A 17,354-nucleotide genomic window follows, 5' to 3' on the forward strand; every position below is an offset into this window, starting at 1 on the left:
TAATCCCCGAACTGCTAGGCGAAAGGAATTAATTCTGTGTGTTCAGATTGTTCTCCCCACGTTAGGATGTGTGGGCCCACAGTACACCTGGGACCTGGGACGGGCCTCCGCTTGGGCCGTGGTGAAGAGGACCCTGTGCTGGTGATCAGGAAGAACTTCTCTCCCTCCTCCTTCCTGGCAGGGAGCTGCCCTCACTGATGATCTCAAACCTGAGTGATCTAGCCATGACTGGGGGGGGATACGGGCTAGACCTTGAACCAAGGCTTTCCACCCTACGCATGCAAAGGACCACTCACCCCGTCTCCAGGGGTGCTTTAGTCCAGGGCCCAGATGAGCTTTCTGAACTGATCTTAAAGCTTTGCGCTGAGGACCCTTCTCTGGTGTCTACGCTCCTGATAAGAAAAGCTGTCTCTTTCCTTGTTTCTGTTTTAAGAGAATGTCAGTGCGATCAGTGTTTCATTTCTGTAAACCGTGGTGCTCAGTTTAGGATTTGCTGTCCTCTGTCTTTCTGCCTTTCATTTATTCATTTCTTCTCCCTGTCTTTTCTTGAATATGTTCCATGTGCCAGATACTGTGCTGGCAGTTTCTGTGCGTTATTTCTTACTTTAACAACCCTGGGAAGCTGATGTTATTATCCCTCATTTTAGAGATGAGGAAATGGAGTCTCAAAGATATGGAATGATGTTCCCAACGTCACGTAACTAAAAAGTATCAGAGCCGGGATTCAAAAAGTCGGATTGGTTTGGTTGAAAGTCCTGTGCTGTTTTTACTCTGTCACACCAGGTTCCAGCAAGATGCTCTGACTCTCTCCAGGCCTGAGAATCAGGCTTTGTGTTGTCATTGTCGCCCCCTTTAATTATTCTTCAGTGTCTTTGGCTAAGTATTGCTCCTGTCTATTCCCACTTCCAGGAAACTTTGGTACTAGGATTTGCTGAGTCACTGGAAAGCCTTCAGGTTTACAGAGGATCAGAATGAGAATGGCCACATGGAGAGCCCTTTGCATCCCCTTCAAAAGCCTCCATTGTGATGCTTGCCATTGCTTAGGGTCCCCCAGGGAAGGATCCAGGTGATACATTCCAGTTTAGAATTCTCAGAAGAATGACTCCTCCTTCTTCAGAGGGAATCTAAGCTGGCTTCCCAGCAGAGGCGGACCGAACCGGGAATTGGCCTGAATGTTTCAGTAGGCAGAAGAGGGGCCTACAATCCCAGCTGGCCTGTGCTGTGCTGATGGGCTGTGCTCCACGTGTATCTCTTTGTGAAGTGTGGGTCCGGCATATTCTACCCCCATCTCATGTCCTCCCTAGTCACCTTTCTGCTTTGCTCTTTACTGCAGCCAGCCAGCCGTGTGTGCGCTTAGCCCAAGGGCACCTCAGCTGCTCCAAATGTCACTTTCTGGCACAGCCTTCTGGCACAGCCACTTGGGGCACATGTACGCTGGGAGGTCTGAGGGAGTTCACATTTCTGGGATGATCCTTGAGCAATGGGGGCTGGGGCAGGAACCAGTGGATAAATATCCCTCCCTGCAGTAGACAGTTCTGACGTTCTGCGTGGCTTCTTCAAGAGTCCTGCTGGGAGTGAGCCCCGGGTGCCCACGACAGTAGCCTGCTCTGTAACACACCCCTGGATGGGCTTTCTCTTTTCTGCTGGACTCATTCCGATTTCACTATTCCCTTAAGATTACTTCCCAAAATAGTTACCTGCATCAAGCCTCTCTCTCAGGGAAGGGCAAGACAGAGGGCACATGATAGGTGAACAACATCCACCATGTATTTTCTGAGCTCAAGCCATTTTCCCCCACAACCCTGAGATGCAGGCCCAGGTTTGGGCACCAAGTGATTGGATTTCTGTGAGTCTTTGGGAGAACCCTCTACTGTTGGCAGTTACAGGGCGAAAGGTTTTTCATAGGGAAATAATATATTTCCCTTTCTCAATCGATGAGAATTTCTAAGTTATTCTCTTACTTAAGACTTGTTTATAAAAATGGTGAACACAGCTCATATTTAAACAGAAGGGTAGAGGGTTTATTGAATTTACTAGGAAGGGGAAGGGCAGATGTTTCAGGCATGACTCTAGCCAGGAGTTCAAATGATGCCATCAGATTTCGTGCCCGCTCCCGTATCCTCTATGTAGCCTCATTTCAACCATGCTCCATTTAGGTGGTGGCAAGATGGCTTCCAGACAGCTCCAAGCGCCGTGCTCCTTGTAGCAGATGCCTACAGGGTGTTTGAAGGATAGATACCCTTTCTTCCTCAGCATTCATGTCTCTCCTGTTCCAGGAGGCCAACTGGCCTTCCCTCAGTCACCTGTATTCCAGGGGAATGTGGTGCTCGGAGCCCAGGTTCTGTTCATCTGCCCACCCTGCTCTCCTAACACATTGATGTCTCCCATTCGGGCTTCCTTCCTCACGGTCTCAATATGGCCCCAGAAGCTCCACACGTCACCCCCTCGCCAAGTGCTTCCAGAGACAGAGAGGAGAGTATGTTTTCTGGTGCCTCCTTTTTGCTTTGTTTCAGTCATTTATTCGCTCATTTATTTAAAAAAGATATTTGTGGGGCGCCTGGGTGGCTCAGTCGGTTGAGTGTTCGACTTCAGCTCAGGTCGTGATCTCCTGGTTTGTGGATTCGTGCCTCATGTTGGGCTCTGCACTGACAGTGTGGAGCCTGCTTCAGATCCTCTGGCCCCTTCTCTCTCTCTGCCCCTTCCCTGCTTGCTCTCTCTCTTTCAAAAACAAACAAACATTAAAAATAAATAAGGGGTGCCTGGGTGGCTTAGTCGGTTGAGCATCCGACTTTGGCTCAGGTTATGATCTCACAGTTTATGGGTTCGAGCCCCACATCAGGCTCTGTGTTGATAGCTCAGAGCCTGGAGCCTGCTTCAGATTCTCTCTCCTTCTATCTTTCTGCCTCCACCGCTCATGCTTTGTCTCTGTCTCTCAAAAATAAATACATGTTAAAAAAATTAAGTAAATAAGAAAGATGTTTGTCAGGCTTCAAATGTGTAGGGGTTTGTTATCCAAGCGAGCACTTTGCCAGATACTCTGAAATTATTCACATTCATACTTCCATTATTTATTTATTTTAAAAGTTTATTTTAGAGAGTGCATGCACACAGGGGAGGGGCAGAGAGAGGGGGAGAGAGAGAGAATCCTAAGCAGGGTCCACATTGTCAGTGCAGAGCCTGATGTGGGGCTGGAACATAAGAACCTTGGGATCGTGACCGGAGCCAAAATCAAGAGTCAGATGCTTAACCCACTGAGCCAGCCAAGCGCCCCAACATTCATACTTTTAGTATTTTCTTTACCCTTCTCCTAAGCATGGAAACGCCCTTTTACATTTAACTCTTACTCCTTTATTTTCATCTCCTGTGACACTGTTGACTAGTATTTTAGTTAATGCCTAGGTGGTCTGTTTGTTCCTTCTTCCTCCAGAAACTGTGCTTTGGAGACTCATGACAACCCCAGTTTAGGCAAAGACCAGGCAAAATAGAACTTATACTTTAAAGTTTTTAAAATGGTTATTTATTTATTTTGAGAGAGAGAATAAGCATGAGCGAGGGAGGGTCAGAGAGAGAGGGAGAGAGAGAGAATAAGCATGAGCGAGGGAGGGTCAGAGAGAGAGGGAGAGAGAGAGAATCCCAAGCAGGCTCCACACTATCAGCACAGAGCCCAACGCAGTGCTTGAACTCGGTAACTGTGAGATCATGACCTGAGCCAAAATCAAGAGTCAGATGCTTAACGGCCTGAGCTACCTAGGCGCCCCTTGTTTTTGTTTTTAGACTCTGCAAATAAGAGAGATCACCCAGTATTTGTCTTTCTCTGTCTGACTTACTTAGCATGATACCCTTGAGGTCCATCCATGGTATCACACGTGGCAAGATTTCATTCATTATTATGGCTGAATAATATTCCATTGTACGTGTATATATCCCCTTTTCTTTATGCACTCATCTATTGATGGACAAGTAGGTTGTTTCCATACCTTGGCTACTGTAAATAATGCTGCAGTGAACACGGGGGTAAACATCTAGTTTTTAATCTCCAAATCAGTCATTTTTATTTTTATAGTTTTATACAGCTACTGTTTGTTATTGTTGCTTTAGTCAGTATTTGTTTTGATTTACCCATGAATTTATCAGTTTCACTGTTTGCCATCCGTCCTTCATCTCAGTACTTTCTTCTGGTTCTAACATTCCTTTTCCTGAAATACATCTTTCAGAAATTCCGTTAGGAAGGGTCCACTGATGGTAAATTCTTTCTATTTGTGTCTGTCTCTTTCTATTTGTGTCTCGTATTCTTCAAAGATGGTTTTACTAGGTATACAATTTACATGGGCTGCTAGCTTCTCTTGGCCCTTTTTTCCATCATCTTATGACTTCTGTTTGTTTTTGTTGAGAAGTCTGCTGTTAGTCTCACTGTCCATCCGTTACAGATAGTCATCCCCACCCAATAATGGAAAATTCTCAGCTGCTCTCTCCCTGGATACCAAAATCAAGAGTCGGACACTTAAGCAACTGAGCCACCCAGGTGCCCCAGGCACCTTTCCTCTGATGGGCTTATTGTTCATGTGCTCATTCTGGATTGTGAACTTAACATTTGTTTGGGTTTTATCTGTCAGCATCCTGGGCAGCCTGTGTGGAGGCATGACCCTCTGGGCGGGGGGTCGGAGAGGGGCTGGGCATGGATTTATATTTCCTTCTTCAGGTGCTACCAATCTGGGTTGATGATACGTCATGTTATTCTCTAGGCTTGGAGCTTTCTGGACCATGCTGGTAATATAAATTCAAACCCCACATCGTTGTGAAGCCTGGTGTTAAACGTTCTCGGCAGAGACTCTTCTTTTTCCGCTCTCTGGACAAGACAGTTTTTTGGTTTGTTGTTACTGATGCCGAGTCAATTTTCCAGGCTGCCATCTCACTGTCCTAGCTTTACATGGCCTTCTTGGTATCAGCTCCCCACCTTGTACACCCAACTTTGTAGCTTTCACACTCATTTTTCTCACTGTGCTTCATTTCTGGCTCCTGTATATTTTCTTTACGATTTTCGTGAGCCCAGCCACCCACCTGACAGAGTGTTCGTTGTATCTGATGTGGTTTTAATAGGTGTTTTCTAGTTCTCCAGGCTGCCTGCCGGTGTTGTTTAAGCTGAGCCAACATAAAATACCACAGAACGATTCTTTCACAGAGTCTTTTTCCTTGGAGATGACACCTTTCTTCATTCTTGCAAACTGCTGTCATTTAAAGGAAGTGGTAAATCTGGGACTCAGCTGCACACAGGCAATTCTTCCTGCGGGTAGCCTTGCTTTCCCCTGATGATGCCACTTTCCTTGAAAGCCACCCCTTTTCTAACTCCCACCTTTGCTTTTCCTGACTCTCTGGGTAGGTGGGGGTCGGTGCGGTCTCTGTTTTTCTTTCTTTCTGTACCTTCAAAGTGAGTAATGCAACATCTTTCTATAGCCTCTCCTCTTTTAACTGCTGACCACTAACACTTTTCTACCTTCTCAGAGGCTTCAGGTCTGGCTTATAGTTTTATTCCCTACTCTTTGCTATCATCCCCAGCTGCTTTAGCATGGCTTCTAATATCATAACTTCTGTGCTTTCCTACCTCCAATCACTGGCATGGTTTCTACCCCTAGAAATGCAGCCACATCGTTCCAGTTACACTGGATTAAAAAAACACTTGGTCTTTCTGATGGCTTCTCCCGTTTTTACACCTCCTCCTTCTCATCTGGGTTTTTGCTCATGACTTTTTCTCTGTCTGGAACGCCCTATTCACAGCAAAGATATTACATCTTGGGTGAAGGCTTCCCAGATCTTTGCAACTGGATGGGTTGCTTTCTCTTTTGAGCCCTGTAACACTTGGTGTATATTCTCCCACACCACTTTTCACCCTCAGTTTTGGCTAATCTTGCTTGTATACTTGTCTTATTCTATTGAGGCCCACCTAGTTCTTGGGCACCCTTTATTCGTATTCACTGAGCACTTACTGTGTTCCAGGCACTGTACACGTGTAGGGTTATAAAAAGTAAATAAGATAGGTTCCTCAGAGGCGGAGCCTAACACAGGCCTTTAACACAGAAAGTCCTCATTTAATGGACGAATAATGATTAATGAAAAGCATATATACTATAGATATATTTAATTCAGAGGAAGACAAAGAAGAAAAAATATTTTCCATCTTTCCACTTATCAAATGGGGTGTATGTACCTGTGCTAAGTTTCCTATGGTTTGGGGAAGATGTGGACTTGGATAGCACAGCAGTACTCTCTCGGATGTGGAGAAGAAAATGTGGGTTTCCCATCTCCAGAACATTCTCATCCCAGTCTCCCTGTATCTGTGACAAACAGACATTAACTCACAATATCCACGGAATCACTGTTGCTGCGGGAAGCCCCAGTCTCTGGACTCGGAAACATTCCCATGAATGTTGAAGCTGTAAGGGACAACGTCCACCAGGTGGCGCTAAGGGATAGCTGGGCCTAAAATGGATTTGGCTTCTGTCGCCAGTTACCTGTAAACTACACAAGCTCAATGGGGTCATCTCATTAACTTCTCAATAACATCACTCTGCATTTTGATTTAATTTTTTAGACTCCACTTATGCCTTATGACGGGTTTTACTGTGCCTGTATAAGGCCAGATCATGTAAATAATACAGAAAACAAAACAATCTCTTTCCCCCATTTCTACCTTCATAATTACTCCCCCCCCCCCAAAGTCTTCATCGCTTCTTGGATTCCTTCCAAGAAAAAAATATTATACATACGCTTGAATATAAACATCTACATGTATAGTTTCTCTCTCCTGTTTTTGCATGTAAATATATTTTACAGAAAAGGGATCATACTTGCTCACCGTTCTAGAGCACGCTTTCATATTAACACACCTTCGAGATTATTTCTATACCGACATCTATACTCATTCTCACATGATTCTATTCTAATCATAACTTTTTTCATAGTTTATTTTGCCGGTTTCCGGTTTTCAGATATTCTTAGGAACAATGCTGTAATGAGTAATTCTGGTAAACGTTGTTGAGAATACCTGTGGGGTAAAATCCACACAGAGGGATTGGAGGGGCAAGGTTGCGGGCATTTCACGTTTGATGGATACTGCCAAATTGTCCTCCGGGAATCTGCACGCTCGCCAGTGCTGATTGTAATAAAACGTTTACATCTGTGCCAGTTTTGTAAGTGAAGCACGATGCGTAGCTACTTGGGTCTGCAGTTACTTTGACTATGAGCCTGCGGGTCTTTGCGTGAGAGTTTCAGGATGGAGCCTGAGCTGCGCGTGCCTGCCAGGGAGACATCCTAAGCGGTGCCCTGACTCCTCCTGTCCAGCAGGGGGCGCGGGCCCGGCCGCTCCCGCATGCGCAGTGAGCTCTGTGTCAGGCGTCACCAAGCCCGGTCGCTGGCGCCTCGCTCCCCGCTCGCTTGCGCAGACCCGGCGCCGGCGGTGGCGGCCGGCGACTCGGCGCGATTCTTCCTGGGCGGCCGTGGCCCGCGCCCCGCGGCATGCGCCGGTGACCGAGCGCGGGGCCGAGCGGGAAGCAACCGTGGCCGAGGTAAGCGCGGCTCGGAAGGGCCTCGGTGGCAGCGGCAACGTCGGGCCGGGCCGCCGGGAACCGCGGGCCGCGCGGAGGCCTGAGGGCGGTGAGAGGCGACCCCACCCCCGCCGGGGCCGCTCGCTACTTCTCCAGCTGTGGGAGCGCTTTGATTTCCGCACCGCCTTCTCGTCGCTCCCCTGGCCCGCCCCGTGCTTGGGTGCCCACCTGTCTCCCTTGCCCACGCCTGCCCCGCCGGCCCCTTTCCTCTCTTTCCGGACCCCGAAAAGAGAGGGCCCATCCTGCGCGGTGACCTCTGCCATCCCGCTGCCACCTCCGTCCCTCCGCAAGCTGCGGAGATCTGCTTCCCTACGCGGCGCCTTCTGGAGCGCTGGGCTCTCCCGTGGCCTGTGGCATCCCGGCAGGTTCCGGTGCGCGGAAAGACTGGTGGGGAAGGTGGCCAAAGATGCCCTGAGTTTGGGCATCGGCTCGAAGCTCAGAGGCGTTTGGAGGTTTACTACTGGCGGTGGGAACCAGATCTATGTGTACAGTTTCGAGATTCACATGATTGCTTGGTGTAATTTACTGGGAGTTGCTAATCTGGAAGCGTCCTTGACTTGCTCCTTGTCTGAAGATTCCTTGAAATAGAAACATGCCAATTTTAGTTCTTGGAAGTCAGTTGAGTGCTCTAAGGACTTACATTGGACTTGGTTTGTAAATTTCAGGGCTCACAGGCTATTCGCGGTAGTATATGAGTCAGTTTCCAGCATTTCTCACTTCCGCTGACTTAAGCCTTTTGGCTGCATATGCTGGGTATGGATAGGTTTGGGTCCGTCAAGTTATGCTGGCTTTGCTAATTGAGTGAAAAAGGTAGATCTAATCTAGGGTGTTAAAGGTAATTAGGGGAGGCATGGGGTTTGAGAGCTCAGGCTCGAGAGCCAGACTCCCATCCTCCAAATCCTAGCCTTGGCATTTTCTAGTTTTGTGACATTGTGCAAGTTACTTATGCTTCCCGTTGCACTTTCCCTGTCTGTAAAATGAGGATAATAATAGCTTGTCAGGTGGCACTGTTAGAAAGATTAAATTAATACAAAATGCTTAAAACAGATTGTAGCATGTAGTAAGTCCTCAATAAGGTTTAGTCATTAGTTAGTATATGCACTGTATTATAATTCCCACAAAGAAGCACTTTTTATTCCCCCTTGAAAATTTCACCATTTTTCGGGATGGCTAGCCATAATATAGCTTTAATTATAAAGGACCCTATCAGGTAAGGCAGTGAATTGCAGATTTTGCTACCTTTGCTAATATTTGGTTCCTTTGTTTTCAGGCACTGTTGGGTTGAGTTCCAGTGTAGCAGTGGCCCTGGGAGTTCAGTTGTGAGGCCTTTTCTAAAAAGGTTAAGACCAGAGATTGTGACTCAAAGCATTGGACTAAGTGGATTGGATATAGCCCGAGCACCAAGGAAAGGGTTTTTCAGGCAAATTTTAGGAATAAATAATTCCAGGAACAGAAAATGCAGCTCATCCTGACATTAGAGTGGAGTTAACAGATTTTTCCAGTGACTCAGTGCTTGACAGCTAGCCAGATGATTCCAGTGTTTTGCAGGGACAGGTTTGATATGTTTTAAGGAAGATGAAGTTTGTAGGGCTTAGTTATGAAATTCTTGTTTCATCTGGGTCCTGGTATTACATGGAACATTACTTAGCAGAAGCCTCCTTTCAGTCTGTTGTCTTCAGAGAAGCTCAGCATCAGGAGCTTTGGACATGGTGGTGGTAGTGAGTGTCCTCTTTGGATGGAAAGATGATTACTTGTTCTCTTGGATGATGGTTTTGGGGAATACATCTTTCTGAGCTTCAGTGTGTGGAAACTGACTACAAGAACATGACAACCAGTAGAAGAGACTAGCAAATATTTATTTATTTTTATTTTTTTAAATGTTTATTTATTTTTGAGAGAGAGAGCATGAGCAAGGGGAGGGGCAGAGAGAGAGGGGGGCACAGAATCCGAAGCAGGCTCCAGGCTCTGAGCTGTCAGTACAGAGCCCGATGCGGGGCTCGAACTCACGGAGTGTGAGATCGTGACCTGAGCCGACGTTGGATGCTTAACCGACTGAGCCACCCAGTTGCCCCAGACTTGCAAATATTTTATATAACGTGGCAGATACTGTGATGAGGTCAGTAAAAGGTGCGTGGATGCTCACCAAGAAGGTTCTCTGTTTCTGAAACACCACTGAGTAAGGGACTTTTTCGCTCTATCTCTCATCCTTTCCTTTCCTTTTTCATTTAAGACTTTCCCCCTCATTTTAAAATAGTTTTTATTCTACCTCAAGCACTCACCATATCTCTTACCTGTTTGGCAAAAACTTGTGGGAGCTCGCTTAGCCTGTGCAGGGCATACCTTGGAAATGTGAGTTTATATCTTGGAATAGCCCTCAGCCACTGGGGGATGGGCTTCAGTGGATAAATGCCATAGCTTCTGATCCTTTAAAGAGACAGTTCGGAGGTGTGTTCCATATAGTCCCGCAGATGGATCCTTCTGCAGAGGACAGAAGCCCATTTCCCAGCTCAGTGCGGTAACCCCGATGGCTTTCTGTCCTTCCCCGACTCCTCTCCTTTGTCCCTCACTCTGGCTCTGTGGACTCCCCTATCTGCCAGCTACCTGCTTTCAAGTTTTTTTTTTTTTCTTAGTTTGGCAGAACATAAACTGAAGACAGATGGTACGAGAAGTGGCTCTAGAAAGCCAGCCCTGGTGAGAATAGTATTGTGAAACTGGAATCCTTCACCCTCAGATGGCAACGAGGACCCCTCTGCTGGTGTTGGTAACCATTGGTACTCTCTGGCATCACAGTTACATGACTTGCCGGCGGTGGGAGGGATGCGATTCAGGTAGAAGAGGAAGCAGTGGCTACTACGGTGGCTCTAACACTTGAGCAGTATGTGGACAACGGTAATGACAAGGCCAGCGGAGTTGGCTGTCTCTTGCCTTCTTCCCGGGAGCCTTGAGGTAAGGTCTGGCTCACGTCAGCCAGATACCAACTCAGGATACACCGTGAGCGACAGAAGGCTCTGTGGCGGCATCTCCTGCAGCTGGAGGGCAGGCTGTTGAAAATCAGCCCCGGAGCTTCATCATCATCACGGCAGAACTGCAGGGGAGGCCGAATGCACAGCCTTGGCAGGCGGCCTCTGCTAAAGCGAGACCGGGTAAGACCAGGGTGGAGATATTTGGTAGAAGCGCTGAGAACTTTGAAGCCCCAGGTTTCCTTGGATCGATCCCCCGGGCCAGCGGAAGGATCCACTGCTTTTCGGACACTCTGCAAAGACCTCGCTTAAGGCCATTGCCTTGCAGGATGGTATATATCCTCCTCAAGATCTGCCTCCCCCTTCACCAGATCTCAGCATTGCCCAAGTGGGCAAGGACAGTCCCTGCTACTGGAGAAATAGCTTTTGTACTGAATGAGCTACGGGACCTGGCTCACAGGCAGGAGCAGGAGCTGGGGGCGCACGCGTGGGAGTGAGTCTGGAGGTCGCTAGGTGAAGAGCGGGCTAGCGGTGGCCTGTAAAGCCGCTTGGGACACGCTGTGTTGCTTTGGGAGTGTTCCCTCAGGATTCAGGATTTAATGATCTTGCAAGAGCAACTGGAGCCAAACTTGAACGTGACAGTGCTCGGTACCACTGGTTCTCAGCTAGGGGTGACTTGGCCTCCCCGGGGGATGTTTGGCAATCCGGATATGTGGCGGGTTGTCACAACTGGGGGTTGTTTCTGCCTCCCCCGCAGGAAAGGATGACCTGGCTCAAAATGTCGGTGGTGCCGGTAGGGCCTGGCCTATGGTAAAGGAGGTGGAGACGCCAGAGCTGTCTTGGCAGGTGTTGAGGAAGTTATGAGGGGCACAGGGAAGTGGAGATTTGCACTTGATTTATTGCTTGAGGCTGGTGTTCCCAGGAGGGCTCACTCCCTTCTCTGCGGTAACGTGGACACCCAGAGGAGGCCAGCATCTTTGAGAAGCTTGGTGTCGGTTGTCCCCTGCGGGCCAGAATTGACTCCAGCAGGTGTGACATGGAATTGGGTTCCTGAGGATCTGTGAGCATGATAGGATTCTGAAGTAGCAGAGGTGGTGGCACTAACCATCCGTGACATGGTAGACCAATACTCCTAGTGGGATATAAGGCCCAAATCGTAACCTATGTGTCTTCTGTGATGCTAAAAGAGTATGGTCTTTTTTTTTTTTTTTTTTTAATTTTTTTTTAACGTTTCATTTATTTTTGAGAGAGAGACAGGGTACGAGGTGGGGAGGGACAGACAGACAGGGAGACACAGAAGGTGAAGTAGGCTCCAGGCTCTGAGCTGTCAGCACAGAGCCCACTCATGAACCACGAGATTGTGACCTGAGCCGAAGTCAGATGCTCAACTGACTGAGCCACCCAGGCGCCCCTAGAGTATGGTATTCTTGAGGGCAGTATAGATGGGCAGCCAACTAGGTCATCGCTTGACTTGTTTTACCAGAAAAAAAACCCCGAAAAAAACAACAACCCAAGAGTGGGCAAATGGAAGCCTGGTGTCAGCTGTTGTAATGGAAAAATCCTGTTTTCCGACATGAGCTCAGACCCATGTCCTATGTATTGAGAGGGAGGCTGGATCTCTCTGAAGAGGACTTTGCAGCATCCCTGCAAATACAGACAGAGGTTCACCCAGTCCTTCCTCAAGAAACTGCAGCTCTGTATCAGACTGACGTACACCAAAGAAAGGATAGTATCCAGATATTTTGGGGGTTGTTGAGTACAGAGTATGAGCTGATAACAATGCCAGGCAACCCTCAAGCAGTAGTGTGCAGTTGGGAGATAAATGCCTTGGGCTCTCATCCTTCTGAGGGACAGAAGGTGTAGTCCACATGATTCTTAAAGGCTTCCCAGCCCTCCCAGAGTCCCTGTTGCCCACCACAGTGACCGGCTTAAATCACGCACCTCTTATTGGCTTTCCCTGGTTCCCTGTCTCTCTCTTCTTGATAGCTGCTCTGGCTTTCTGAGGTCACCTTCCAAGTAAGTAAACGACCTGCACCCCCATCCTTGTCTCTGGTTCTTTTTTTGGGGGGGCGGGGGGCAGAGGGACCAAACTGACGAGTAGAAGCAAAATGTGATGCTTAGGACTCTAACGTAGGAGCATTAGCTCCTCTTCTCTCCAGCCCTTATGCTGACCACCTGGGACTCTGGAGCCTGTTCACATTCCTGCCAGGATGTGCCAGGTCCCTGCCAGCACTGGGTGGTGTGTTTGATTCTTATACTTCTTGCGCTCGTGGGTAGATGGTGTCTCATTGTGGTTGTACTTCCCCCGATTAATGAGACTAAACGTGTTTCTCAAAAGTTGATGTGCTGGTTTTGTTTCCTCTTCTGTGAAATTCCTGTTTGTCTTTTGTCCGGTTTTCTATTTTTTGTTTGTTTTGTTTTTATTGTTTTGTAGGCATTCTTTATTCTCATTGCTAGTCTTTATTGGTTATATGTATTGCAGGTATCTACTAGTTTATTGATTGTCTTAACTTATGGTGTCCTTTTTTTTTTACAAAAAACTATTTATTTATTGAGAGAGAGGAGACAGAGAGAGTGAGCAGGGGAAGGGCAGAGAGAGAGAGGGAAAGAGAGAGAGAGAATCCCAAGCAGGCTCCACACTTTTAGTGCAGATCCTGACATGGGGCTCGTACCCACGAACCACAACCAAGACTTAAGACTTGGTCGCTTAACCAACTGAGCCACCCAGGCAACCCGATGAACAAAAATTCTTAATTGTGACACAGAATTTATCATTTTATCTTTTTATGGTTTGCACTTTTTTGTATTTTGTTTTAGAAATCATTCTCTGCTCAGAAGCCGTAGAGATCTCTGTTCTAAATATTTTATAGTTTTGCCTGTAATGTGTAGCTTTTTAATCTACCTTGGATAGATTTTTCTCCCCTCTGGCCGCTTTTAACATTTTTCTTTGGCTTTCTTTTCAGTAGTTTTACTCTGACATAGGTAGGTAGGGTTTTCTTTGTATATATTCTGCTTGGACTTGAGATCTTGAATCTGTGAGTTGGTATCTTTCATTATATTAGGAAAAACTTATCAGAAGACAGCTGGATTCTCATATCTATTTCTGCAGTCTTTGCAATACCATGGATCACATGGCCTCAAAAATGAAAGTGAAAAAATCTTACCAGTATTATTATAAAAACACTTCAGAGCCTTTGAAAGGATTGTGGGGAGCCCTCAGACATACTTTGAAATCCACCTGTGTGAGATTTTGGTATTAAGGTTATACTAGTCTCCTAATATAAGCTGGGGAATGTTTCACCTTTTTTCTGAACTTGGAACTTATTTGTGTAAAATTGGAATTATTTCTTGAATGTGTAGTAAAACTTGGGAAATCTTCTGGGCCTAGGATTTGCTTTCTAGGAAGATTTTTAAACCTTTGATTTGATTTCTTTAATGTTATACAAATATTTAGGTTTGCTGTTTCTCCTTGAAAAATTATATATTTATATATTTTATTTATTTTTTATTTTATTTATTTATTTATATATATATATATATTTTTTTTTTTTAAATGTTTATTTTGAGAGAGAGAGAGAGAGAATCAGCAGGGGAGGGACAGAGAGAGAGGGGGAGAGAGAATCCCAAGCAGGTTCCACACTGTCAGTGCAGAGCCCAGTGTGGTGCTCAAACCCACAAACCATGAGATCATGACCTGAGCCAAAATCAAGAGTCAGATGCCCCAACCAACTGAGCCACCCAGGTGCCCTGGGAAATTAAATTTTATATATAAATTCAATATATATTGAATATATATATATATATATATATATATATATATATATACACATACATACATATATACACATACATGTGTGTGTGTGATTTTTTTTAAGGTTTTATTTATTTTTGAAAGAGCACAAACGGGGGGAGATGCAGAGAGAGAAGGGGACAGAGGATCAGAAGCAGTCTCTGTGCTGAAACTCATGAACTGCGAGATCATGGCTAGAGCCGAAGTCAGACACTCAACCGACTTGAGCCACCCAGATGCCCCCGGGGAAATTATATTAAAAAATTTTTAAAAATGTTTGTTTATTTTTGAGACAACGCAAGAGACAGAGTGCAAGTGGCTAAGTGCCAGAGAGAGAGGGAGACACAGAATCTTAAGCAGGCTCCAGGCTCTGAGCTGTCAGCACACAGCCCGATGTGGGGCTTGAACTCACAAACCATGAGATCATGACCTGAGCCGAAGTCGGACGCCCAACCGACTGAGCCATTCAGGTGCCCCAAGAAATTATATTTTTAAAGAATTTTTCTAGTTCATCTAAGTTTTCAAATACCTTGGCATAAGTTTATTGATATCATCTTATCTTTTAAATACAGGCAGCATTTAGAGTTATGTTCCCCTTTTCATTCTAGATATTTATTTGTGCTTTTTTTCTCTTTATCTTGATTAATCCTACCAGAAGTATATCAAATGTCAATTTTATTCATTTTTTTAAAAAAGCAAACTTTAGCTTTGTTGATCATTTCTGTTTTGTTTAATTAGTTAATTACTGTGTTTTTATTATTTCCTTCTACTTAGGTTTATTTTGTTGTGATAGTGCCTTTCTCATAGTCTATAACTTGTGAACATTTGTAAGCTCATGTGTGGATTCTATTTTTGTTCCATTAATCCCACTTTTGTTACATATGAAATCAGTTTTTTTCTAAACTATGGGTGTCTAAATTATTGGCTGATTGAACTGATCTAGTAGGTAAGGCCAGAATTTTAACAAAAGCAGTAGAATAACAATGGAAAAAATTTAGTATTCATTACATATTCTATGGCTAGTGCTGTATACTAAGATTAAGTGTTTTGTCAAGCTTTTATTTCAAATACAAACACATACACACACACACACACACACACACACACCCCTGTGTCTGTACTGGGTCAGTATAAAATGTAAAATGTAAAATGCATTTCTTATGGCAGGTTTTAGTTAAGAAAAAAAAAAGCTTGAAAGCCACTGTTTTAAATTGGTTTGTTTAATTTCAGTAAAGATTTCAAACCTGTTTGCACAAAATAAACACTGAGGAGCCTGCTAAACTGACAGATTCTATGACCCTATTTTAGACCTGCTAATACAAAGCTCCCGCATTGGGGCCAAGGACTGTTTTGTAACAAGCCGTCTCTGTGATTCTCACCCGTTGGGTGTTCGACAACCACTGATTCAGGCTGTAAATACACCCGGAGAGCCTGTGGGACGTTCTAACTTGCGGCAGTGAAGGACGTGGAGCGTGCAGCTGGCTCCTGGCACACATTTGTCCTGAAACTTCCTGTCTTCTAAGTCGTGCAGAGACCCAAGAGTGTGGCAAGAAAGCTATGAAGGGGGTGGGGGGGGGGGGAGGGGGGGCAAACTGGTTGTTAGAATGGCAGAAAAAGTGAAATCACTCCCATGTTCCTGGACCCAATGAGTATATATTGAATGACTGATGTATATTCCCCAACGATGCTAATTTTTGAGCTTAAAATGTGTGCGCTTTCGTGCATCAGTCTGTGACCAGCAAATTTTCTAGGTTCTAACTCATGGTCTCAAGAGATGGGAGTTGAAATCGTTCATGACTATTTACGTTTTGCCCAAAAAGCTGATAAGGGTTACAGCCTTCAGAGCTTGGTGGTATTCAGCTAGCTGGGCAGGGGGCAGTTTTGTGGTTTGGGCAGCAGTTGGGGAGAGCTCCATTTAGCCAAAGTAAAAACGGCTGTTAACCTTTGCGATGGTCTGTGGACTCCTCAGTTATTTTCCCTTTTTATTAATAGCTTTTCTGCAAGACCAGTGAGTGGAATGAGGCCATTTCATAGGCTGGGACTTTGACACTTGGCATGCCACAGTAGCTTACTGCAGTAACCTCATGGGTCTGTGAGGCGTGGCGCCACCCACGTGGCTCTGCCCTCCCTACAGTATCTAGGCATCGGATGGGGCAGGTTTGTCTGGTAAGGATCCTAAGTTGTGATCTACAAGGAAAGTCTGTCTTTTCAGTTGAGGACTAAGAATTTTCTATCAGTCAGCGATGGTTATTGGCTGTTTCATTTATGTATTGCTGTATGACAAACCAACCCCAAGTGTTGTGGCTTAAATGACAGTAACAACCATGGATTTGCTCCAGATCCTGGGGTTGGTTCTTACCTCTTCCACAGAGTTTCCACTGGGGTCTCCCTGCAGTTGCCTTCAGCTGGGAGCCCAGCTTCCTTGCGGTGTGGCAGCCGGAGTCCCAGAGGACAAGAGCAGCCGCTGCCGAGTCTCTTAAGGCCTGAGCTCAGAAGCCCTCGAATGTCACTTCTGCCACATTCTCTTGGTCAGAGCAGGTCACGAGGCTAGCCCAGATTCACATTCTGCCTTTTGATGGGAAAAGTAGCACGCACCCTCAAAGATGTAGATTGCTGGCACCAATCTTTGGAAATCGATCCACCACATTGGGCCTTCTTTCCCTCCTCCTGATCTCCCTGTGCTCTTCTTCATTCCTTCCTTCTAAGCGTGTCATCTGTCACCTTCATTATGAAGCACCAGCACCGGGGCGCCTGGGTGGCGCAGTCGGTTAAGCGTCCGACTTCAGCCAGGTCACGATCTCGCGGTCCGTGAGTTCGAGCCCCGCGTCAGGCTCTGGGCTGATGGCTCGGAGCCTGGAGCCTGTTTCCGATTCTGTGTCTCCCTCTCTCTGCCCCTCCCCCGTTCATGCTCTGTCTCTCTCTGTCCCAAAAATAAATAAAAAACATTGAAAAAAAAAAAAATTAAAAAAAAAAAAAATGAAGCACCAGCACCAATGTGTGTTTTAC

At 46.0% G+C, this 17,354-nt stretch overlaps 1 protein-coding gene across 3 annotated transcripts in view; it reads left to right on the forward strand.

Annotated features, from left to right (window-relative positions):
• Window positions 1-7,379: 7,379 nt before the first annotated feature.
• The window catches only part of EXT2 (exostosin glycosyltransferase 2), a 146,768-nt gene continuing 136,793 nt past the window's right edge, over window positions 7,380-17,354 (forward strand). The window contains exon 1 of one of the 3 annotated variants that reach the window (XM_058688720.1): window positions 7,380-7,559. Coding sequence is in view for 2 of the 3 variants with exons in the window: in XM_058688719.1 (XP_058544702.1) it covers window positions 16,497-16,514 (18 nt within the window). In the remaining variant the exon portion in view is untranslated. Of the gene's footprint in view, window positions 7,560-16,383; window positions 16,515-17,354 lie in introns of those variants that run through there. The other 2 variants (XM_058688719.1, XM_058688718.1) reach the window with 2 other exon arrangements.

The sequence above is a fragment of the Neofelis nebulosa genome, chromosome 10 (assembly GCF_028018385.1).
Source record: "Neofelis nebulosa isolate mNeoNeb1 chromosome 10, mNeoNeb1.pri, whole genome shotgun sequence".
Lineage (NCBI taxonomy): Eukaryota > Metazoa > Chordata > Mammalia > Carnivora > Felidae > Neofelis > Neofelis nebulosa.